The 26,348-nt window shown below is 38.3% G+C and overlaps 3 protein-coding genes and 1 long non-coding RNA gene across 4 annotated transcripts; all 4 read left to right on the top strand.

Annotated features, from left to right (window-relative positions):
• The first annotated feature begins 505 nt into the window (after nt 1–505).
• LOC140855464 (uncharacterized) lies at nt 506–3,962 on the top strand. Its single transcript, XR_012138389.1, has 3 exons — nt 506–705; nt 884–939; nt 3,717–3,962. It is a non-coding gene; the product is annotated as an uncharacterized lncRNA (long non-coding RNA).
• A 2,966-nt stretch (nt 3,963–6,928) lies between these two features.
• On the top strand, nt 6,929–8,693 carry LOC105053057 (organic cation/carnitine transporter 2). Its single transcript, XM_010934078.4, is given in 1 exon segment — nt 6,929–8,693. A coding segment is annotated over 1 exon segment (1,551 nt). The 5' UTR covers nt 6,929–6,978; the 3' UTR covers nt 8,530–8,693.
• Nucleotides 8,694–15,281: 6,588 nt separating this feature from the next.
• LOC105053052 (organic cation/carnitine transporter 2-like) lies at nt 15,282–17,021 on the top strand. Its single transcript, XM_019851163.3, has one exon. It carries the CDS (start codon nt 15,331–15,333, stop codon nt 16,888–16,890), a length of 1,560 nt encoding a protein of 519 aa, XP_019706722.2. The 5' UTR covers nt 15,282–15,330; the 3' UTR covers nt 16,891–17,021.
• A 6,446-nt stretch (nt 17,022–23,467) lies between these two features.
• Nucleotides 23,468–25,494, top strand: LOC109506194 (organic cation/carnitine transporter 2-like). Its single transcript, XM_019852320.3, has one exon. The coding sequence runs from the start codon at nt 23,505–23,507 to the stop codon at nt 25,047–25,049; it is 1,545 nt and encodes a 514-aa protein (XP_019707879.1). The 5' UTR covers nt 23,468–23,504; the 3' UTR covers nt 25,050–25,494.
• The last annotated feature ends 854 nt before the right edge of the window (nt 25,495–26,348 follow it).

Genomic DNA, 26,348 nt, shown 5'->3' with positions numbered 1-26,348 from the left:
CAACGGACAGCAGTCGCTTCAGGGGTTCAGGGAGGTCTTCTTAGAGAGAGAGTTTTTATGAGGAAAAACTTCTTGTGAGGAAAAAATTGGATGTACGAGGATTGAAGATGAGATCTTCTCTTATAATATTTTTTTTTTCATAGTAAAGTTTGTATGCCCCATAGAGACGAGCTCTTTTTAACTGATCCACGTATTTGATTATTTTCTATTTTTTTTTTTTTTTCTACTATAATATATGATATCGAAAAAATTTTGAGAGATAGTATCCTGATCAGATATCTATCCAATAATAGATTGGACATCATGAAATGCCTATCAATATATTTTGGGAAAAAGCTTCCTTAACTAAATACCTCCATGAAATATTCCACTTAGACCAAAACATATTGTCATTGGCGATCAGAAATCCATCCTATCCATCATATCAGGAATTGCGTCACGTCCGATTATTATTTTTGGACGATTTTGGATCGTAAGAAGATTTCGGTGTGCGAGCCAAGTTTGCTTTTCCATCGATCTGGACATGCGGCGACAACGGACAAGGCACAAAGAAGGTTCGGTGTTAGTCCATCCTTTATTGTTATCGTGAGGTGTCAGGGCCATTGCTGGAGGAGCCCATTGATTTCGTCTTGCGAATGTTGCTACAAAGGCAGTTTGATGTGGGCGCACATGTTTGCCGGGCCTCTAGTTCTGCCTCAATTTATTGTATTTTCCTAGTTTTTTTGCTTCTTTGCTATGGTTATAAACCCCTCTCTGGCCAATTCTTTTAATATGATTTTCTACTTCCATGAGTTAAAAAAAAAAAAGAAAAACCCCTTGCCTCATTCTTGCCGTATATGAGATCTGAAAAGTCTCATCCAGAAAACTTTTTTTTTTTGCTCAGGTCTTTTCTTGATTTCTTCATTTGCAGTTTAGCATCGTCTTCTCAGGATCTATTAGGTAAGTGGTAGAGAGCTGTTAATTTTATATTTATTTTTACTGATGATTACTTGCTTGTTAGTAAGGCTATTGCTTATTGCTCTTTCTCCGGATAAGTTATCAATGTGCAAAAATCTCAAATCATGTTTAATCCGAGCACCTCTCCTAAAGTGAGACACCAAATTCGTAATCAATTTCATATATAAGAGAAAGCTGGTATTCGAAAATACTTAGGTGTGCCTATTTCTAGGAAGGCTTTACATCCTTTTAACTCCAGTGCTTTGAGGGAGATAGTTTGTTTACCGTGTACGACTTAAAAGTAAAAAGGCTCTATCACTAGCTGGTAGAGCAACCCTTCTATAATCTATATTATCTTCGATTTTTATTTATTCTCTATCTTCAACCTTGGTACCAGCCTCTGTTATTTTCAAATTAGAGGGAGATTTTCGAGCTTTTCTATGGGGACACTCTTTTAATAGTGAGGCTTTTCATCCTATTGCTTAGTCTATGGCTTGTATGCCAAGAGAACAAAGTGGATTTGGATTAGATACCTTGGAGGCTCAGCACTCTACATCCCTTTGCAAGCTGGCTATCCAAGTTGTTATTCATTCACAATCCCTATGGGGAATGCTAATTTCTACCAAATATCACTCTGAGGATAGCTGGAATAACTATCATAAACCCTAACATTGTTATACAATTTGATTTAAAATATAAAAGGTTGGAGCCTGGTTCAGCCATATTTTATATGGTTAAAAAGTACTAGAGAAGCTGTTAATATGTTTCGTGACCTTTGGTTATCTACAATTCGTATTTGTAAATGGCCTACTTTTATTAATGTTAATAACGCAACTCATTAATAATGGTTCAAAGCCTTATTACTTCAAATAGGCAGTGGGATATATCCATTTTAGCTTCCTTATTTTCGGCTGAAATGATCACCCAAATTAAAGGCATTCTTTTGTCAAGAGGAAATTGGGCTTATTAGCTTTGTTCGAGCATATATGGATAGTCCCGAATCTTTTTTTTCTAATATTTATTCACTTCTTTATCCTTCTGCATGGGATGGCTTATCTAATAATTTTTCTTGAATATAGAAGTTTACCATATCTAGAAGAGAAATTTTTTTCGTGATGTTTATATTTTATAATGTCCTGTTCCTTTGCTACACAATATTGGGGGATGCTTCAGTATGTTTTCAGGTAGAGGTTTCTCCTAAAGGATTTGCCGGTACTAATTGATTTTGTTTCTAGTGGCCAGGTAAATTTCGAAAAGAAAGTAATATCTGCTAGCCTTGTTTGTCAAATTTGGTTAGTTCGGAATGACCAAATTTTTTAGCAAACTAGATCATCTAATTACCAACTTGTGCACAAAGTTTTGTTAAATGTTACATTTTTTGTTGAATCAAATTCTTGTAGGTTCCATCGTGGCATTGGAGTAGTCTTTCTATGCATTATCTCTTCATTCCTTAGTCTCTTAGCTACCCACTCCCATTGAAACTATCAAGATTAATTTTGATGCCATGGTGGCTCAGTCTAAGGTTTCAGTCGGTGTTATAATAAAAGATTAATTTGGCAATCTATTACATGTGGAAGAGAAATTGTTACATAAACTCACTGTGCCTTACGTTGAACTTGCTACTTTTTGGCTGGGTTTGTATGTTGCTCTTGTAGAGTTTCTCAAATTTCTGATATATTTGGAAGGAGATTCGGCTACTGCTATTTACTGGCTAAAATCTTTAGGTTCTCTTATTATTCATCAATATTTCTTATTAGTTGATCTTCATAGTGGCTAACAAATAATTCAAATTGGAAAGCTTTCTACACTTATGGGGAAGGAAATAGAGCAGTTGATTATGTAGCAAAAAAGGTATTGGAAGGGGACTACAGCCTCTTTGTGGATAGTTTTATACCTTCCCAACTTAGTGCTATTTTACAGTCTAATAGAGTGGAACTAGGCACATATGTCACCCCTTAATGAAGAATTTCATTCAATTTTGTTTATTTCCATGCTAGCCTCTTAACCACTGTGGAGTGTATTCTTGTTTCTTGCTTTAGTCCACTATATGACTGTTCATTCAAGCTATTTATGACGATTGGCACACAAATTTTGGTGGGGTTTGGAATCATATTAGTGTCTCATATACATATGCCCAATGCACGCTGGTGTGATCTTCCTTTATATTCCATATTTATGGGCAAGGCCTAGTACATGATGATGACCCGATCAATTTGTTCTAACGCCATCACTGATTACTTAAAAGTAGGATATGTCAATGCTTTTGGATGCTTGGACCATTTGATTATGACCTACTTCTTGGTCGGTGTTTATCTAATTACCGGATGGAATAGGGGTTCTCTTGTTTGTTTCTTTATGTTCATCTTATAGTGCCAATGGCTCATCAACAATGTTAATGGGGTACATTATGGATCTATTCAAAAAGATGGAATAGGGATCCTGCTGGTGTTGAAGGGTCTACATTAGTTTCTATTATTATGTTATGGCTACATGGTTTTTGCATTCACTGGATGTTTTTATCAACTTGCTATGACGTTCTTCAGTATCATATTCAGGAACTTACTTATATTCTACTTGTTTGGGCAAGATCATTCTTTAATTTTTGGCACCTATTACTCAATACTATACTGTGGGCTTTTTAATCTTCCTATCTTATGTATCAGAGGTCCTGTTGTAGGCAATATGTACAATTATACAAGTTGTTTTAGAATGATCTATGCCAGATTGCTACATTTAGGCCTTTCTACAAACTCAATTTCATACATTACTGATCCTTGCAGATGGTGGGAAGATGTAGTCTTATTGCTCATGATGTGGGATCTTTTGGCTGCGAAACAAAGCAATACTCCATCGAAATGCCTACATCACTTTGACTTTATAGTTTCTCATATTTTATATTGGACATTAGAACTAAGTCTGGTTTATATGCGACATGTACCAATGCATGATCTGTAGCTCATATTTGTTATCACAGATTGGTACATGAGTTTTGTACCACAGACTTCTTATATATTAAGCCTTTGGGAAATGTTTACCAAAAAAAATAAAAAAATATACATAAAGAAGTCACGTGTCAAATGGCAGCTTCTTTTAACGTACCTATTGTTTGACCACCCATATCATATCAGGTGCCAGAGTAAAATAAGATCCAAAGGCTGGTTGATGCCGTATGACACTAAAAGAGGCTGTTGGTGCATGTGTTTTAGATGGTAATCTGCATATGTTATCTGTTTTGGCTGATGGAGTAACAATGACTATCATGCGTCCGGTTTATAGCTGAAGAAATTCTTGCACATCTAGAATTTTAATTTGCTGTACTAAAGCTAGCAGATGAAATAAAGATTTTAATTCCCGACGGATAGAGGTATCTGCGCCGTCCAGAAAACGAGACCGGAAGTGAAGGGGACGCTAAAACCAGTCCAAGATTTCATTTTAAAAAAAAAAAAACTGTCCGAGAGGAACAAAAAGAGGAAAAAGAAAAAAAAGGGATGAGAAGGAAAAAAAAAAGAACGAAAAGAAAAAGGACTGAAGAGGGAAGATAAAGTAAAGGAAAAAGAACAAAAGGAATAAGGAAATAAAGAAAGAAGGAGAGAAGAAAGGAAGTTAGAAGGAAGAAAAAGAATGAAAGAAGAAGAATTTTTTTTTTTGTATCAAAAAAAAAAAAAGAATAAAAATAAATGAAAGAAATGAAAAAAAAAGAAGAAAAGAAGCAATGGAGATAACCACTAAAGTTAAGGCATCACAAGATTTAAAATCTATCTGCCCCTAAGGTGCTCGTTTAAAAAATTTCAGCTATATTTTTATTCTTTTCCCAACGGTATGGAGCTATTAGCTTTATTAATTTTTTTAAAATAACTTTTTAAAAAATCTACTAGAAATATAATTTTATTTTTTATATAGTTTTAATTTATTAAAATTTTTAATATTAGAATTTAAATATGCATGTTTGAAACTAGATCTAAATGCTCAGCCAATGTAGCAATACAACCTTGCACATTTCTACCTCTTTGTAAATCCAGCACAAGTTTTTCAAAAGCTAACTAATTATTTGATAGATTTTTTATAATAGATAAAAATTTGATAAAATTATGGAAGCGCCCCTTAAGTTTCGGCGAGTTACAATTAGACCTCCGAAATTTAAAAACTTTCAATTCACCATCAAAACTTCATTTTGGTTGAAATATAGGCAAGCTGTCTATCTAGTAACAAAATGAGAAAAATGATAAAACTATGATTGGTTCATAAAGACCGAATTGTAAATTTTATGTAATCTCAAAATGTACCAATCTATATCATTTATCTATCTGAATAGATCTTCAAGTACTTCATCCTCCGTTATTCATCCATTTACATAAACTTCAAAAAGCTCCATCCTTTATCATCTATTTACATATAAAGATCTCAAAGCACTCCATTCTCTATTATTTATCTATCTATATAGATCTCAAAATGCTCCACCTAGTATTATTAATCTACTTGCGCAATCTCAAGGTGCTCCACATCTATCATTTACCTATCTACACAAATCATAAAATGTTACATCCTCTATCATCCATCTATCTGTATAAATCTCTATCATCCATCTATATACACAGATCTTAAAGTACTATTCTTTATTATCTTTTCGTCTAAATAAATTTTAGAGCACTTTATCCTCTATCATTCATTCGTCTGTATAGGTCACAAAGCATTTGACTTCTATCATCCATCCAGCTACATAAATTTCAAAGCGCTTCGTTCTCTATCATCCATCAATCTATACATATCTCAAAGCATTATATCCTCTATCATTCATACATTTGCAAAAATTTTAAAGTCTCGATCCCTTATCATTCATCTATATGCATAGATTTCAAAATACTCCATCCTTATCATCTATCCATCTATACGAATTTTAGAGCATTTTATCCTCTATCACCCATCTACTTATACAGATTTCAAAACGCTCCATTCTCTGTCACTCATCTGTCTACTAACTCTCAAAGTGTTCTATCTTCTGCTATCTATTCACTGCACAAATCTCAAGCACTCCATCCTTTATCATATATCCACTTGTATGTATCTCAAAGCACTCCATCCTCCATCATTCATCTACGATATAAATTTGAGAGTCTTTTATTGTTTATCATCTATCTACTTGCATAGATTTCAAAATATTCTATCCCTTATTATTTATCCACTTGTATAGATCATAAAAATACTTCGTGCACATCATCCTCATTCACTTTCTTTTCAATTCATGTCAGAGTAATAATCTCTTACTAAGTTAGTAGGAAGATGAGTTATAAAATTTTATGAAACTTTATTTGTCAAATAATTTTTTATGATAATATTTTATAATGAAGACCGGCAACGAATTTAAAATTTTAAGAGCTAATTGATGCTTCGTTTTGGGACTTCAGCGCAAATAATCTAAATTTAGAAAGATATTTTTGTAATTTTATTAAAAAATTCATAAAATTTAAAATAAAATAATTTAATATTTATTCTACCATCTGTACCTTTCACATCCGTTCACATGCCAGACGTCACCTCTTCACAGCCATCCAGCAACAAAAAGACATCCAGTGCCACCCACTCTTATCGTATTCGGTCATCATTATCCATACGGACGCCGATGCCACACCGAACGTCCTTCCCACGTTCGCGTGCGCTGGTTTGGAAGGGCAGCTGTATTGTTTTTCTTTTTTAAAAAAAAACAACGATACAATAAGATTTTCATTTAAAACCGAAGTCAATTCAGAAAGAATTTGTTACAAACAAAAGAAAAAACTTACCTAAAATGGCAGAAAAGTTTGGCCTATTCATTAACTTTGGGCGGCCGTTGTTTAATAAATATATTACTAACTCATGATAAGAAGAATCTCGTTAGAGCAACATCCAACTCACTCATCTGACTGCATTCAGAGGAGGCAGCTCTGGTGCAGGATACATCCCTAACCAAACAGCCAAATAAATAAATAAACAAAATTTCATCCCTCTTTTTAAAGGGCCCTCAACCCGTCTCCCCCTCTCACCCCAAAATAGCCTGAAATAAAAGCTATGGCCAACTCCACCCCCCTTCTCCCTCCTTACACTCCGTCAGAAACTCAGCATCCAAAGGCAGCATCACCATCATTCGACGACGCCATCGAGCACTACGTCGGCAGAACCAGCTTCTCCCAACTCTTCCAAGCATTCTTCGCTTCTCTCGCATGGGTTTTCGACGCCCAACAGACCTTCATCAATGTCTTCACTGATGCGGAGCCCAAGTGGCATTGTATTCGCCCCGACGACCCATCATGCTCCTCGGCGGGCAATCCCTGCGGTCTCCCCAAGGGCTCATGGGCATGGGACCTCCCCGACCACACCTCCATAGTATCCGAGTGGAACCTCGAGTGCTCTGGCTCGGCCCTCGCCGGCTTGCCGGCATCCGCCTACTTCATTGGCTGCCTCATCGGAGGACTCTTGCTTGCAACACTCGCCGATTCGCTGCTCGGCCGCAAGAAAATGCTCTTCTTCTCCTGCCTCACCATGTCGCTCACCGGAATTCTCACCGTCATATCACCGAATATATGGCTCTACTCGGCCCTGAGATTTGTTTGCGGGTTTGGACGAGCCACCGTCCTCACCTGCGCGCTCGTGCTATCGACGGAGATCGTCAGCCAAAAATGGCGAGATGGTGTCAGCATCATCGGATTCTTTTGTTTTGGGCTTGGCTTCTTATCTTTACCCGCTGTGGCCTATGTTAATCGGGGGTCATCTTGGAGGACTCTCTACCTGTGGACCTCGGTTCCTTCTTTCTGCTACTCCATTTTGCTTTATTTTCTTGTCCAGGAATCTCCGAGGTGGCTCCTCGTACGAGGGCGAAGAGAAGAGGCCGTCCACATATTGAAGAACATCGCAGCGTCCAACGGTAATGTGATCACTTCTAGCTTCTCCACTCTAGTAACCCCGGAAGATGTGGAGAACGTGGGCATCTTCACCGCAATGAAGATTCTTTGGGAGAAGAGATGGGCTTTTCGGAGGTTAATTGCGATCATGACGGTAGCCTTTGGCGTCGGGATGGTCTACTATGGGATGCCGCTGAATGTAGGAAATTTGACATCCAATATCTACTTGAGCGTCACATATAATGCGTTAGCAGAGCTACCCTCGTCGCTCATCACATTCTTTTGCATCGAGAACTTTAACCGGAGGAGTTCATCGCTCATACTCACAACCTTGAGTGGGATGTGTAGCATCTAATTGTGTGTCTTCATGAAGATTGAGGGTTTAAAGATGGCAGTGGAGGTGGTGTCCTTCTTCAGCGCCTGCACTGCATTGAATGTAGCTCTGGTTTACAGCATTGAGTTGTTTCCTACGTGTGTCAGGAACTCGGCGATCTCACTGGTGAGGCAGGCTCTTGTGCTTGGTGGAGTGTTTGCTCCCATCTTGGTGGTAGAAGGAAGGAAGAAGAGTTTCTTGTCTTTTGGAGTGTTTGGGCTGGTGATAGGCAGTTGCGGGCTGTTTGCGGCTTGCTTGCCGGAGACCAGGGGGAGGAGCATAAGCGACACCATGGAGGAAGAAGAGTACAAGGAGATTTCCACATCGAATAACCCATCAGTAGTTTAATCAAGGCACTGTTGCGTACTCTCTCTCTCTCTTGTGAGGATGAGAGACGAGATGGACTACAAAAATCTTGGGAGAAGTTTTGTTTGGCTCCGATGCAGCTTTGTCGTGAATGAATATATATTGAAGTGGAATTTTGGAGATGGCATAACCTCATGATCGATTTACATTTATTTTGGTTCAATCTTTTTGATTTCTAAAAATCAAGATGTTTTTTAAGCAGGTAAAAAGAAAGGCTTAAAACTGATGTCTGATGATTAAGAAGAAATTGTGGATTCAAAATATTCTGTACAAAGTAAATTTAATGATTCTGGAATGTTAAGAAAATTTCTTTGTACAGCCAAACACCTACTGTTGCAAAATCGAAGGCTGGATTCCCTTCACAGCCCCCCGGATTCTGCCAAAGTATATGGGTGCAATTGGATAGTGTGGTCCTTTTATCTCTCAGCTCAATTGGTCCACCTAACCGAACCTGATTATCAGAATTCTTATGATCCTTAAATAAGCTGGCAATGAATAACTTTGATTCTTTGTCTGAAAACAGCACTTACTAAGATTTCTAACAAAACATTCGAACTACATGTATCATTACAGTTGTATTATCATTGATGCAGCTGGAACAGACAATAATATCTGGTTAGGACTCAAAGTTAATTGGATGGTAAGATGCATTCTGGAGCCTTGACAAGGAACCGTGACCCAAGCAATTAAACGATCAAGATCCAGACATAAGCCCACCAATCAAAATAGAGGGTGCCATGGTCATCACATCCAGCGTTTACACTAAATTTTATATTAAGTTCCCCTTTGAAGAGAGAATTATATATATGGGTGCTCCCGGTATGCAAATGTGGAATGTAATGTACACTTCAGATTCAGTTCTCTCAACAGAAGTGCATCTCATTCTTATAAACCAGCAGGGCATCAGTGACCTAAAACAACGTATAAGTGTCTCACGAATGAGGATACTAGCACTCTTCCTAAGCCGAATAATCTTCTTGACCTCCACCTAGAGAATCCGGAATTTTCAAAAGTTGCATGGCCCGGTTCTAATGCTTATTGCGGCGGTTATATGGAGCTGTTGGATTGAAAGGAATTCTCGCATTTTCTTGAAGAAGTTCTCTTCTGCTGCCTCTGTTGCTCATAAGGCTCTCTCATTGTGCAATGATTGGTCCTCTCTGTGGCCATAAGGAGGCCGGGTGCTTTTGCTAAATTCTGGCATAAAACCAAGGGATGTTGGAGATCAATTTAATTTTTGTTCCTGTTTTTGTTTTATGGTGAGCTCAAGCTGCCTTTTTTCTTGCTGGAAATGATGAGTTACCTCTTATTTATTAGAATGATATGTGATTCATGGTTTCTCTTTTCTCTGTGATCCGGCTTCACTTCTTGCTCATAAGACTGTGATGATACTGGCATGGTTCCTGACATTGCTGCTATCTACTCAGACCCATGATGCTTTTTTGCATTATTTTTGATGCTGTTGTCTTATACTTTTCAGAAGTTTCCCTCGGGTTTCTGCTGTCTTAAAAACTCAGAAGTTGCACTCCATGTTTCTTCTTGCAACCATCCTTACTGTGCCTCTACTTCTCCTTTTCTCAATCAGGATTGGACGGCAGAGGAAGTACCGAATTTTTCAGCAAGCAAGGTCATCTTCTTACAAACTTGTGCACAAAGTTTTGTTAGATATTACATTATCTGTTGAATCAAACCCTTCTATGGTTCCATCATGGCACTGGGGGAGTCTTTCCATACATTATCTCCTTATTCCTTGCTCTCTTGGCTGCCCCCTCCCATTGGAGTATCAAGATTAATTTTGATACGGTGGTGGCTCAGTCTAAGGTTTCAGTCAGTGTTATAATACGGGACTCTTCTGATACGGAAGAGGAATTGTTGCATAAACTCACTATGCCTTACGCTGAGCTTGCTGCTGCTTGGCTAGGTCTATATGTTGCTCTTTTGGAGTTTCTCAAATTTCTGATATATTTGAAAGGACATTCAGCTACTGTTGTTTACTGGCTGAAATCTCTAAGTTCTCTTATTATTCATCAATATTTCTTATTAGCTGATCTTCATAATAACTAACAAATAGTCTAAATTAGAAGGTTTTACACACTTTTCCAGAAGGAAATAGAGCAGCCAATTATGTGGCAAAAAAAGTATTAGAAGGGGACTATAGCCTCTTTGTGGATAGCTTTATACCTCCCCAACTCAATGCTATTTTACCGTCTAATAGAGTGGGACTGGGTCCATATATCACCCCTTAATGAAGAATTTCATTCAGTTTTATTTATTTCCATGCTGGCCTTTTAACCATTGTGGAGTGTATTCTTGTTTCTTGCGTTAGTCCACTATATGGCTATTCATTCAAGCGATTCATTATATGACTGGCACACAGATTTTGGTGGGGTTTGATATCATATTGGTGTCTCATATACATATGCCCAATGCTAGTATGATCTTCCTTTATATTCCATATTTATGGGCAGGGACTAGTACATGACGATGACCCAATCAATTTGTTCTAATGCCATTATTGATTACTTACTCAAAAGTAGGATATGTCAATACTTTTGGATGCTTGGACCATTTGACTATGACCTACTTCTTGACCGATGTTTAGATGGAACAAAGATTTTCTTTTTGTTTCTTTGTGTTCATCTTATGGTGCCAATGGCTCATCAACAATGTTCATGGGGTACATTATGGATCTATTCAAAAAGATGAAATATGGATCCTGCTGGTGTTGGAAGGTCTACATTAGTTTCTGTTATCATGTTATGGCCACATGATTTCTGCATTCACTGGATGCTTTTATCAACTTGCCATGATGTTCTTCAGTATCATATGCAGGAACTTACTTATACTCTACTTGTTTGGGCAAGATCGTTCTTTAATTTTTGGCACCTATTACTCAATACCATACTGTGGACTTTTAATCTTCATATCTTATGTATCAGAGGTCCTACCGTAGGCAATATGTACAGTTATACAAGTAGTTTCAGAATGATCTATGCCAGATTGCTACATTCAGGCCTTTCTACAAACTCAATTTCATACATTACTGATCCTTGCAGATAGTGGAAAGATGTAGTCTTATTGCTCATGATGTGGGATTTTTGGGCTGCGAAACAAAGCAACACTCCATCCAAATGGCTACATCACTTTGACTTTGTAGTTTATCATATTTTATATTGGACATTACTACCAAGTCTGGTTTACATGCTGGATACTTGTTTATTGGTTGTATTGGGGACATGTACCAATGCCTACTTTGCAGCTCTTTTGAATATTTTGGATGTCGATTGTATCATATTTGTTATCACAGATTGGTACACGTGTTTTGTATTCCCGATTTTCTATATATAAAGTCTTTGGGTAATGTTTGCCACCAAAAAAAAAAAGAAAATATACATAAGGAAGTCACGTGTCAAATGACAGTTTCTTTTAACGTACATATTGTTTGACTACCCATATCATATCAGGTGCCAGAGTAAAATAAGATGCAGAGGCTGCAGGTTGATGTCGCATGACGGTAAAAGAGGCAGTTGGTGCATGTGTTTTAGATGGCAATCTGTATATGCTTTCTATTTTGGTTGTAGGATTAACAATGACTATCATCACTCAAGTTTATAGCTAAAGAAATTCTTGCACATCTAGAATTTTAATTTGCTAGCTGTTCTAAAGCTAGTGGATGAAATAAAGATTTTCTTATAAAAAAAATAAAGATTTTAATTCTCGATGGATGGAGGTATCTGGGCCGTCCAGAAAATGGGATCAGAGGTGAAGGGAACACTAAAACCAGTCAAAGATTTTATTTAAAAAAAACTGTCCATGAAAAACAAAGAGAGGAAAAAGAAACAGAGAAAATGAGAAGAAAAAAAAAAAGAAAGAAAAGAAAAAGAATGAAGAGAGAAGAAAAGAAAGAAAAAGATAAAAAGAATAAGAAAGTAAAGAAAGGAGGAGAGAACTCACAATAGAAAGAAAGTTGGAAGAAAGGAAAGAACGAAAGAAAAATGATTTTTTTTTATTAAAAAAATAATAAAAATAATTGAAAAAAAATGAAGGAAAAAACATAAGAGAAGAAAGAAAAAAAAAAGAGAAAAGAAGAGATGGAGATAATTACTAAACTTGAGACGACACGAGATTTAAAATCTAACTATCCCTAAGGTACTCGGTTAAAAATTTCAGCTATCTTTTTATTCTTTTCCCAAGGGCATTGAGCTATTAACTTTATTAATTTTTTAAATTATTTTTTAAAAAAAGAATCCACTGGAAGTAAGATTTAATTGTTAATGTAGTTCTAATTCACCAAAAATTTTAATTTTAAAATTTAAATATGCATTTTTGAAACTAGGTCTAAATGCCAAGCCAATGTAGCTATACAACCATCCACGTCTCTACTTCTTTTTAAATCCAGCACAAGTTTTTCAAAAGCTAACTAATCATTTTATAGATTTTCTATAATAGATAAAAATTTAATAAAATTATAGAAGCATCCCTTAAGTTTGGGCCAGTTAGACCTTCGAAATTTAAAAAGTTTCAATTCACCATCAAAACTTTATTTTGGTTGAAATATAAGCAAGCTATATATCTAATAATAAAATGAGAAAAATGATAAAACTATAATTGGTCCATAAAGATTGGACCGTAAATTTTATGTGATCTCAAAGTGTACCAACATGTATCATTTATCCATTTGAATAGATCTTAAAGTACTTCATCTTCTATTATTCATCCATCTATATAGACTCCAAAGAACTTTATTCTTTATCATCCATCTATCTGCAAATATCTTAAAGCACTCCATCCACCTACTATCATTAATCTGCTTGCACAATCTCAAGGTGCTCCACATCTATCATTCATCCTTTTACACAAATCACAAAGTGTTCCATTTTTTATCATCCATCTAGCTGCATAAATCTCAAAAAACTCTATTCTCCATCATTCATCCATAGCATAGATCTCAAAGTACTATTCTTTATCATCCATCCATCTGTATAGATCTTAGAGCACTTTATATTCTATCATTCATTTGCCTATATAGGTTACAAAGTACTCCATCCTCTATCATCCATCCAGTTGTATAGATCTTAAAGTACTTCATCCTCTATCATCCATCTATCCATACATATCTCAAAGCATTATATTCTCTATAATTTATACGCTTGCAAAGATTTTAAAGTACTCGATCCCTTGTCATTCATCTATCTGCATAGATTTCAAAATACTCCATCTTTTATTATCTATCAATCTGCACGTATTTCAAAGCATTTTATCTCTATCATCCATCTACTTGTATAGATCTTAAAGTACTCCATCCTCTATCACCCATCTATCTACCAACTCTCAAAATGTTTTATTTTCTGTAATCCATCCACTACACAAATCTCAAGCACTCCATCCTTTATCATATATCCATTTGCACACATTTCAAAGTACTCCATCCTCCATCATTTATCTATGATATAAATTCTAGAGTCCTTCATTATTTGTCATGCACCTATGTGTATAGATCTCAAAATACTCCATCTTTTATTATTCATCCATTTGCACAAATCACAAAATGCTCCGTCCATATAATCATGATTTTTCTTCCTATCAATTCATGCAAAAGTAAGAATCTCTCAATAAGTTAGTGGGAAGATAAATTTTAAAATTTTATAAAAATTTAATTATCAAATAATTTTTATGTGATAATATTTTATATTGAAGATTGCCCATAAATTTGAAGTTCTAATAGTTAATTGGTGCTTTCTAAAATTTTAAGATTTTCAACGTAAAAATTTAAATTTAGAAAGATGTTTCTGTAATTTTATAAAAAATTATAAAAAATAAAAATAAAATAATTTAAATTTTTTATTCTATCATTTGTACCTTTCACATGCCAGACGTCACTCTTCACAGCCATCCAGCAACAAAAAGACATCCAGTGAGATACCAAACAAAAAAAGAGAGAGAAAAGACATCCACTGCCGCCCACTTTTATCGTATTCGGTCATCATAATCCATACTGACGCCGATGCCACACGGAACACCTTTCCCACGGTCGCGTGCGCTGGTTTGGTAGGACAGCTGTATTGTTTTTTTTTTACAAAAATATGTATTTTTATTTAAAAAATCAAAATCAATTCAGAAAAAATTTATTACAAACAAAAAAAAAACTACCTAAAGTGGCAGAAAAGTTTGGTCTATTCATTAACTTTGGGCGGCCGTTATTTAATAAATATATTACTAACTCCTGATAAGAAGAATCTCGTTAGATCAACATCCAACTCACTCATCTGACTGCATTCAGAGGAGATAGCACTGGCGCAGGATGCATCCCCACCAAACAATCAAAAATAAATAAATAAATAAATAAATAAAATTTTATTTTCATAAAAAAATATTCATTACAATGATGATATCGCACTGTTATAATAAATTAATAAAAAATTAAAAATAAATAAAATATATAAAATAATATAAGATATTATCTATGAAACTTGATATAATATATGAAAAAATATGAAGTACATGATGAATATTTTTTTTATATAAAAAAATATTCGTTGCAATGGTGATACAACATTATCGTTGTGACAAATCAATGAAAAATTAGTAATAGATAAAATATGTAGGATAATATGAGATATTATCCACAAAAATTGATCTATATAATACATAATAATTAATAAAATATAAATTTTTTTTTTGATTTGTTATAAATTTAATACAGCATCACCGTTTGGTTCCTCTCTTTTTAAGGAGCCCTCAGCCCTTCTCCCCCTCTAACCCCCATCCTAATCTGAAATAAAAGCTATGGCCGACTCCAACCCCCTTCTGCCTCCTTACACTCCGTCAGAAACTCAGCATCCAATTAGAGTAAAGAAGGCAGCATCACCATCGTTCGACGACGCCATCGAGCACTATATCGGCAGAACCAGCTTCTCCCAACTCTTCCAAGCATTCTTCGCTTCTCTCTCATGGGTTTTCGACGCCCAACAGACCTTCATCAATGTCTTCACTGATGCGGAGCCCAAGTGGCGTTGTATTCGGCCCGACGACCCATCATGCTCCTCGGCGAGCAATCCCTGCAGTCTCCCCAAGGGCTCATGGGCATGGGACCTCCCCGAGCACACCTCCATAGTGTCCGAGTGGAACCTCGAGTGCTCTGGCTCGGCCCTCGCCGGCTTGCCGGCATCCGCCTACTTCATTGGCTGCCTCATCGGAGGACTCTTGCTTGCAACACTCGCCGATTCGCTGCTCGGCCGCAAGAAAATGCTCTTCTTCTCCTGCCTCACCATGTCGCTCACCGGAATTCTCACCGTCATATCACCGAATATATGGCTCTACTCGGCCCTGAGATTTATTTGCGGGTTTGGACGAGCCACCGTCCTCACCTGCGCGCTCGTGCTATCGACGGAGATCGTCAGCCAAAAATGGCGAGATGGTGTCAGCATCATCGGATTCTTTTGTTTTGGGCTTGGCTTCTTATCTTTACCCGCTATGGCCTATGTTAATCGGGGGTCATCTTGGAGGACTCTCTACCTGTGGACCTCGGTTCCTTCTTTCTGCTACTCCATTTTGCTTTATTTTCTTGTCCAAGAATCTCCGAGGTGGCTCCTCGTACGAGGGCGAAGAGAAGAGGCCGTCCACATATTGAAGAACATCGCAGCGTCCAACGGTAATGTGATCACTTCTAGCTTCTCCACTCTAGTAACCCCGGAAGATGTGGAGAACGTGGGCATCTTCACCGCAATGAAGATTCTTTGGGAGAAGAGATGGGCTTTTCGGAGGTTAATTGCGATCATGACGGTAGCCTTTGGCGTCGGGATGGTCTACTATGGAATGCCGCTGAATGTAGGAAATTTGACATCCAATATCTACTTGAGCGTCACATATAATGCGTTAGCAGAGCTACCCTCGTCGCTCATCACATTCTTTTGCATCGAGAACTTTAACCGGAGGAGTTCATCGCTCATACTCACAACCTTGAGTGGGATGTGTAGCATCTTGTGTGTCTTCATGAAGATTGAGGGGTTAAAGATGGCCGTGGAGGTGGTGTCCTTCTTCAGCGCCTGCACTGCATTGAATGTAGCTCTGGTTTACAGCATTGAGTTGTTTCCTACGTGTGTCAGGAACTCGGCGATCTCACTGGTGAGGCAGGCTCTTGTGCTTGGTGGAGTGTTTGCTCCCATCTTGGTGGTAGAAGGAAGGAAGAAGAGTTTCTTGTCTTTTGGAGTGTTTGGGCTGGTGATAGGCAGTTGCGGGCTGTTTGCGGCTTGCTTGCCGGAGACCAGGGGGAGGAGCATAAGCGACACCATGGCGGAAGAAGAGTACAAGGAGATTTCCACATCCAGTAACCCATCAGTAGTTTAATCAAGGCACTGTTGCGTACTCTGTCTCTCTCTTGTGAGGATGAGAGACGAGATGGACTACAAAAATCTTGGGAGAAGTTTTGTTTGGCTCCGATGCAGCTTTGTCGTGAATGAATATATATTGAAGTGGAATTTTGGAGATGGCATAACCTCATGATCGATTTACATTTATTTTGGTTCAATCTTTTTGATTTCTAAAAATCAAGATGTTTTTTAAGCAGGTAAAAAGAAAGGCTTAAAACTGATGTCTGATGATTAAGAAGAAATTGTGGATTCAAAATATTCTGTACAAAGTAAATTTAATGATTCTGGAATGTTAAGAAAATTTCTTTGTACAGCCAAACACCTACTGTTGCAAAATCAAAGGACTCGCTGAGGAATCAGACGTAATTAAGCCGATGAGTATTTTGAGGAATATACATGGGCATCAATTGGGATGTCATTATGGCAATGACAGATCTTAAGGTGGTTAAGCCTCTTCTGTAACTCATCCTCAATAAAAATTTCATTAACGCCTAGCCGCTGGATCCAAATAAACTCATCCATGGTTTTCATCTCAAATACTTGGGTTCCAAGAACCAAATCCTCACACAAGCAAGTTTGCTAGAGATCACTTGGGCTGGTTGGTAGTCTAGTACCTACACACTAAATTGCCCAAGTCTAGCTAGCTGAATCTCTAAGCTACTAATGCAATTCAGGGATACTTGCAACCTACGGTCTATACTTCCCACCAGAAACATGCTAATATTGGGCCATCCTTCAAAACCGAAGGCTGGATTCTGCCAAAGTTGATGGGTGCAATTGGATAGTGTGGTCCTTCCATCTCTAAGCTAAATTGGTCCACCTAACCGAACCTGATTATCAGAATTCTTATGATCCTTAAATAAGCTGACAATGAATAACTTTGATTCTTTGTCTGAAAACAGCACTTCTATGATTTCTAACATAACATTCTAACTACATGTATCATTACAGTTGTATTATCATGACACTTGATGCAGCTGGAACAGACAATAATATCTGGTTAGGACTCTGGAGCCCTGACAAGGAACGGTGACCCAAGCAATTAAATGATCAAGATCCAGACAAAAGCCCACCAATCAAAATAGAGGGTGCCATGGTCATCACATCCAGCGTTTCCACTAAATTTTTTATCAAGTTCCTCTTTGAAGAGAAAATTATATGGGTGCTCTCGGTATGCAAATGTGGAATGTAATGCACACTTCAGAATTAGATTCAGTTCTCTCAACAGAAGTGCATCTCGTTCTTATAAACCAGCAAGGCATCAGTGACCTAAAACAACGTGTAAATGTCTGACGAATGTGGATACTAGCACTCTTCCTAAGCCGAATAATCTTCTTGACCTCCTTTCCACCTGGAGAATCCAGAAATTTCACAAAAAGTTGCATGGCCCGGTTCTAATGCTTATTGCGGCGGTTATATGGAGCTGTTGGATTGAAAGGAATTCTCACATTTTCTTGAAGAAGTGCTCCTCTGCTGCCTCTGTTGCTCATAAGGCTCTCTCATTGTGTACCTCTCTTTGTGGCCATAAGGAGGTGGTTGCTTTTGCTAAATTCTGGCATAAAGCCAAAGGATGCTGGGGATCAATTTAATTTTTGTTCCTGTTTTTGTTTTAAGCTGGGCTCAAGCTGCTTTTTATCTTGCCGGAAATGATGAGTTACCTTACTTATTAGAATGATATGTGATTCATGGTTTCTCTTTTCTATCTGATCCGGCTTCACTTCTTGCTCATAAGGCTGTGTTGATACTGGCATGGTTCCTGACATTGCTGCTATCCACTCAGATCCATGATGCTTTTTTGAATTATTTTCGATGCTGTTGTCTTATACTCTTCAGAAGTTTTCCCTCGGGTTTCTGCTGTCTTAAACACTCAGTAGTTGCGCTCCATGTTTCTTCTTGCAACCATCCTTACAGTGCCTCTACTTCTCCTTTTTTCAATCAGGATTGGATGGCAGAGGAAACTTCCTCTTGCAGCAGTTTGATTATTGCTTGTACTACTGATCTTCATGCCTGTCTGAGCCTCTGTTATTCTCCTGTTTCTTGGCTGTATTTTTCTGCATTCGTTTTCATCTTATGTTCCTGTACATCCTCTTTATAACTTAGCTCCTGTAATTATTTTGTTTTCAATAAAATTGCTGGTGACTAATGGGTTAAAGTACCCATTAGTCTCCAATTTCATCAAAAAAAAAAAAAAAGAAGGATCCCAACGATGATGAGGGTGCCCCCTCTTATAACTTTTCCCAAGTGCAGCTCTCTGCAAATTTTTGTTTAGCAGATAGGAAAGTTTCGAACTAATGGGCAAGACGGGGTGCATCAAAGCCCGCGCGGAGACTTCTACAGGCACGTCCAAATTGTAACAAGAAGGTAGACCTGAGGTCGTTGAAACATTTCAGCATTAAGTAAAATTTGGTGGGAAGAATGCCTTCGCTTGGTGCAGGATTGGGAGGTAGGCCGTGGTTGTGGGGCTTCCTTTAAATGTTTGTTTTCATCTCAACTAAAACGAGTGCAGAAGTATGCATCGCGCTATTTAATTAAGATATAATTCATAGTACTGTGACCAAAACTATAATTCCCGGCCGACTAAGGTAGTTAAGTATCAAGTTCTAAGCTTCCAGTTTCACAGACTGTAAATCATCTTCCACTCATGCATTCTTTTAAACCTACATATATTAACAGAGGCCAGTAGGACCTCTTGATTAAAAGGAACTCAAACGTCTAACCAGCTATTTTTTAAGGAACCCAAGTCCGATCCATCTAAATTTCCAAACCCGGACATTTTCAAACCATAAACATATTTTGGACAGGACCTGGTCGGTTGATTGAGTCGGACAACATTTTGCCACAAAATATTTTTTATATTTTTTATCTGGTTGCGCCTGTGATTTTCTAAAGATGGTGCCAATTCACATGTGAGCACAAGAAAACTTCCATTTGTGACCTAGATTTGCCATTCGGATTGCTCATGTGCACCATCTTATTTGCACATTTGCTACGTTCTATTGCTGGAAGCAATGCCTTGTACGGCATCATACACTTGGTGGGGGGAAGAAATCAATGAAAACCCTTCTTTTCGCCAGCAAGGATAAGCACTAACATCAGCAGGGGGAAGAAAAAAAAAAAAAAGAGAGGCAGAACCATCTGTTCTGTGAAGTTCTAACGGGGGAGGCAGTGAGCCACCTGGCTTTGATTATAGAAAGAGCCAAAGTACATACAGGAGATAAAAGATAACATGATAGGAAGGTGGGGCAGGGAAGGACAATCAGGGTTGGAGCTTCTGTATCAAAATAGAAATGAGAAGCCAAAATGCTAAATAGACTCCAATAGGAACCAAACAAGAAGGCTGCAGCCACTGCTTCTGCTAGGATGAGGTCTTCGAGATGTATAGTTGTGAACAAGGGGGACCCGAGAATTGTAGAGGCAGCTATGATTGTCAAGGTGCTTGTTGGAACAAAGGTGCTGCCAACTGTGAAATAGATCTCAAAATTCTTTAGGAAGATCTTTCTGTTCCATTCTTTTCCCAAACCTCCCAGCACACTGCGGCCATCAGTTGTTCCTTAACCTTCCAGCAGGTGCTGTAAAATTCTTTAATCTTCTATTCATCCTTGGGCTTCTAATTAAGGTTACCATGCCATCCTCTGATTTTAAGCTGAACTTTGATATCATTCCATAGACTATGAGTGAAGGAACATTTAAGTAAGAGATGGGAGATCGACTCTAATCTCGCTCCACACAAAGCACAATCTGAGCTAACCTGCCATCCCTTCTTTGCTAGTACTTTCCTTGTATTCACTTAGTTTCTCAACTCCAGCCACAGAAAATCTTTAACCTTTTCAAATAAGAAGGCCCTCCAGATAATCTTATAAAAATATTAGCTTGTAATATCTATTTGTGCTAAAATTTTATCGTTATTGAGTATCGAGTTCTAAGTTTCCAGTCTCACAAACTGTAAGTCATCGTCCATTCATGCATTCTTTTAAACCTACATATATTAACAGAGGCGGGTGGGAGCTCTTGATTGAAAGGCGGATTAACAGGATCGATTGAGACCCAAACTCCAACGTATAACTAGGTATTCATTAAGGAACCCAAGACCAATCCATCCAAATTTCCAAACCTGAATGTTTTTAAACCAGATACATATTTTGGGCAGGCGGTCGATTGAGTCGGACGAAATTTTGCCTCGAAATATTTTTATGTTTTTTATGCCTGTGATTTCTAAAGATGGTTCCAACCCGAGCACAAGAAAATTTCCACTTGTGAGCCAGATTTGTCGTTCGGATTGCTCATATCAACCACCTTATTTGCACATTTGCTATGTTCTATTGCTGGAAGCAATAGCCTTGTGCAACATCACACTGTTGGCCAAAGAAAATGCTGAGAGAGAAAAGCTTACAATATATCCGCACAAATATACTAGCTTTTTTTCTTTTTTTCTTTTTAAATGTAGAAGGAGGCGATGAGCCACCTGGCTTTTATTATAGAAAGAAGAGAAAGTATATACAAGAGATGAAAGATAATCTGATAGGTAGGTGGGGAAGAGCCAGACAATGAGATTAGAGCATCTGTATCAAAACAGAAATGAAAAGCCAAAATGATAAATAGACTCCAATAGGAACCAAACAAGAAGGCTACAGGTACTACTTCAGACATGATGGGGCCTTCAAGATGTACGATTGTGAACCAGGGGACCGGAGAATTCCCTACGATTGTCAAGGTACTTGTTGGAACAAACGTGCTGCCAACTGTGAAACAGACTAAGAATTATTTGTAGGATTGTAACTTTTTTTTAATGAAAAAATCCATCTCATTGATTTCGTATCCTTCGCTCGATGAACAAATGGGTCAGATTCAGTGCTGGATTTCTTTAGAAAGATTCTTCTATCCCTTTCTTTCCAAATCTGAAGCTATCAGTTGTTCCCGAACCCTTCTAGTAAGAGCTGTAAAATTGTTTAATTTCCAATCAGTCCACAGGCTTCTGAGGTTATTAGGCCATCCTTTGATTTTCAGCTGAACCTTGATAGCATTCTAAAGACTACGCATAAAGAAACATTCAAGTAAGAGATGGGAGATCGATTTTAATCTTGCTCCATGCAAAACACAAACTGAGCTAACCTGCAATCCCTTCTTCATTGGTACTTTCTCTGTATCTACTTTGTTTCTCAATGCCAGTCACAGAAAAATTTTTACCTTTTCAGGTAAGAAGGCCTTCCCAATAATCTTATAAAAATATTAGCTTGTAGTATCCATTTGTGCTAAAAATTTAACGTCGTCAACTCTGGCACCTCTCCGCACCATCTGTAACCCTCTTGCTCTGTAAATATCTCTTCTTTTAATAAGATTATGGGTGGCCTTTGCCTTCCCCTCCAATTCAAACTCATAAACTTTCGCACCTTGCATGCTATTTTCTTCCAAAGCATAACATCGTATACAAGCTGTTGTTATGAATTTTTCTTGTCAGTCCTATACTTGTTTCATGTACACGGTTGACCGCATATTATTGCAATGTTCCTATTCTGCTTTTATTTGATTTTATGCAAATTTATAAGTAACAGAACAAGCATTCCAGAAATTTTTGTATTAATTATATTGGCAATAGAGACCACATTTTTCTCCACTCATCCGAAACATGCGTGTGTTTGGAAAGAAGGTAATAATAATTTTTTTTCTGAGGAAAATCAAAGACAAAAGTATTATTCTCAAAAAGGTTTGGGTTGTGCCCTTCGTGCCAAAGAATGATTGATCTGTTTTTGACAATATAGGTCATCGGATTGCATCCGATGTAGATCTCCAAATATTCTAAACTTCTTCATTCATTTAGATCGTGGAGCAATAATTGTATGATTCAATAATGAATTCGTGCAAAAAAAAATGAATGCTTCTTTCGCACGAAAGATGCACCTCCAATCATGCCTGCTAGCATACTATTATCACTCTCAACATCCATCTTCCTTCTCAAAGCTTCTAACCTTATTTTCTCTCTGCGTTATCTGTGCCTCAGCACTTCTTATATTTTTTTAATTAAAAAAAAATAGTGCACGTCCTTTTCTCTCTCTCTTTTTATTCCTTTTAATGAAAAATAAGAATTACGAGCGGATCGTAGAAAAGCTTTTTGCATAGACAGACACACTCTTCTTTCCTTTTCAAATTCTTTTCTCTCGTCAAACTTTTCACCTATCGTCTCCAAACGTTACTTTTTGCTTTATAACAACGTAGTTACCAAACATATTTTTTACTTTTTTTTATTTTTATTCAATAATAAAAATAAAAAAATAAAAAATATTTTTTAAAAATTAAAAATTTAAAATCAAGAAGTGTAACCAAACGCACCAGTCTACCTCAGTGATGTGCGAAGATGGATGGTTACATAATTTTTGGTCCATTTTTCTTTTTGTTTTTTTTCAATGGCTTTATCTACTGTATTATCCAAGATTTCTACAGTATCAGACACATCGCTGGACAAAGGAAGTTACTGCCTTCGTTCTTTAGGGTCCCACCACGGCTCCATATACTGGTCTCCGCTGCTCTCCTACCCCAGATCTTAATCCCCTTCCCTCTCCCACTCATCCATGTCCATCTGAAGACAAAAACAAAGCGATGGACAACTCTACACCCCTTCTCCCTTGCCGCAGCTCCGATGCCCAGTTCCAACCAGAAACCAAAAAGAAGGCGGTGGACGATGCCATCGAGAGCTGCATCGGCGCCACCGGCTTGGCCCAGCTACTCCGAGCAATCTTCGTTTCACTAGCATGGGCTTTCGACTCCCAGCAAACCTTCATCAACGTCTTCACCGATGCCGAGCCCTCCTGGCACTGCACCCGCGCCGACGACCCGCTTTGCTCCTCGGCGCTCCATCCCTGTGGCCTGCCCCAAGGCTCCTGGGCCTGGGACCACCCCGAGCACGCATCAGTGGTATCTGAGTGGAGCCTCGAGTGTTCCGGCTCGGCCATCACCGGCTTGCCCGCTTCAGCCTTCTTTGCGGGCAGTCTCATCGGAGGACTCGTGCTGGCACCGCTTGCCGACTCTCTACTTGGCCGCAAAAACATGCTTTTCCTCTCATGCCTCACCATGTCGCTGACCGGAACACTGACGGCGGTCTCCCCGAACTTCTGGGTCTACGTATCCTTGAGATTTATTTGTGGATTCGGGCGAGCTACGGTCAATTCATGCGCGCTCGTGCTGTCCACGGAGATGGTCGCCAAGAGGTGGCGGGATAGGATCAGCATCGTTGGATTCTTTTGTTTCACACTCGGCTTTCTATCATTGCCTGCTGTTGCCTATGTCGAACAGGGGTCATCTTGGAGGACCCTTTACGCTTGGATCTCCGTTCCTTCTTTCTGCTACTCCATTCTGATTCATTTCCTGATCCAAGAATCTCCGAGATGGCTTTTGGTACGTGGGCGAAGAGAAGAGGCCATCCAGACACTGAAGAGCATCGCAGCGTCAAATGGTAATATCATCGATTCTAGTTTCTCTGGCCTATTAACTATGGAGGAGACTCGAACTGTGGGCACCTTTGCTGCCATGAAGATGCTGTGGGAGAAGCGCTGGGCATTCCGGAGGTTGGCAGCGATCATGACGGTGGGCTTCGGGCTCGGAATGGTCTACTTTGGGATGCCATTGAATCTAGGGAACTTGGGGTCCAATCTCTACTTGAGTGTCACATTTAATGCATTAGCCGAGCTGCCTGCAGCACTGCTCACCTTCTTTCTCGTAGAGAGAATGGATCGAAGGAGCTCGTTGCTAGTATTCACCGCCATAAGCGGGGTGTGCAGCATCTTGTGCATGTTCTTGAGGGTCGAGGAGCTGCGGATGGCGGTGGAGGTTGTGTCCTTCTTCAGTGCCTGCACTGCCTTTAACGTGGCTCTGATTTATAGCATCGAGTTGTTTCCGACGTGCCTCAGGAACTCGGCGATCTCCATCGTGAGACAGGCTATTACGCTAGGAGGAACTTTGGCTCCTATTTTAGTAGGGGAAGGAAGGAGAAATAGTTCTCTGTCCTTTGGAGTGTTTGGGCTGGTGATCGCTGGTTGTGGGCTTTTTTCTGCCTGCTTGCCAGAGACGAGGGGGACTACCATATGCGACACCATGGAGGAAGAAGAGTCCAAGGAGATTTCTTCGTCCACGGCGGCCCACAAGTAATCGACCATAGCATTATTGTCTGTAGTTTTCTCGCTCCACGTCAGATGAAGTGACTTGCAAAACTATCACGTGTTGCCTTAGGAGGTCGTATGAATGCGACCATTTAATTTGTTATATTGGATAATGAACTGGACTTGCTGTTCTACCAGACAAATTAACCGTACTCGGTGAAATACGTTGCAATAGATCCATGGCAGTAGTGCCTTGAAGTCCAGCTACCACTTGTTATTTTCGCAAAGGAGCATGCTTAATTTTGTACCCTGAAGGTTATCCCAATCAGGTCTTTTTCAGCCAACAAGGTTTAATGGATAATAAAGCTCTTCATAAACCTCCTATCCGATATATGGTATATAGAACTCCAGTTTAGTGCTTGTTCGTACCGTTTAGCCAAACAAGATAGAGAAAAGAGTATTGCAAGGTCGCACACCCCGAGATAATAATGAAGGCTTCAATGTGCTCATTTTACCTTCAAGGTTCGTAAAAAGGCAGGTCAGGTATGCATTCGGATAAAGCATTGTTCTAAAGAAAAGAGGAATTTAAGAATCCCACCTCTAGATTGATTGCTATTTTATATTTAACTTTTTTTGTTAAATTAAAATATTCCTTTGATCTTTGATTTTCATGATATTTTATGTGCAGCCTCAAACCTTTGGAAACGATAATGCATGAATTTATATAAATAATTAACTTTATACAAAAACAGATATAATTATATGTAACATTGGCATAATTGCATGCATTATATTGATCAAACTATGTACAATATATGTATGTGTGTGTGTGTGTGTAATACTAAACGTATAAAGACTTCCAGTGGCAGTCAAACAAAGAATTGGATGTAATTGGATGTAGGTTTTCGTAAATAATGCTTTAACTAATAAACAATACTAAGACAGCAGGGAATCTTTGCCTTGACGTTTAAGGGACTCATAAGAGCTCTCCATTTCCTCTTGTATAATAAGGTTTTAATATACGCACATACACACAAAAACAATTCAAACAGACTAAATTAATTACTAATGCATGCTTTTGTCAATGCTTAGAAGTATATTAGCTGCTGACATCACCTTATGTTAACTAGTAAGGCATAAAAATCAGAATTTTTTTATTTTATTGAGCAAAATGATTGAACTCATCAACTATAAAAGTCAAAGTCTAATGCCACTCAAAGACAATAAAAACAAAGATGGGATGGAGACCTTGATTCAGCATGGTTTTCTTATATACATACACAAATCTAGATATCATTAAAAAAACAAAAAAATAAAAAATACAAGCAAGAGGAGGAAATTGATCACG

This window comes from Elaeis guineensis, chromosome 2, assembly GCF_000442705.2.
Source record: "Elaeis guineensis isolate ETL-2024a chromosome 2, EG11, whole genome shotgun sequence".
NCBI classification, from domain to species: domain Eukaryota; kingdom Viridiplantae; phylum Streptophyta; class Magnoliopsida; order Arecales; family Arecaceae; genus Elaeis; species Elaeis guineensis.
This window is presented reverse-complemented; position numbering and strand designations above follow the sequence as displayed.

Coding starts and splice junctions, on each gene's coding strand:
- LOC109506194 (XM_019852320.3), top strand. CDS start 23,505: ATGGACAACTCTACACCCCTTCTCCCTTGCCGCAGCTCCGATGCCCAG.
- LOC105053052 (XM_019851163.3), top strand. CDS start 15,331: ATGGCCGACTCCAACCCCCTTCTGCCTCCTTACACTCCGTCAGAAACT.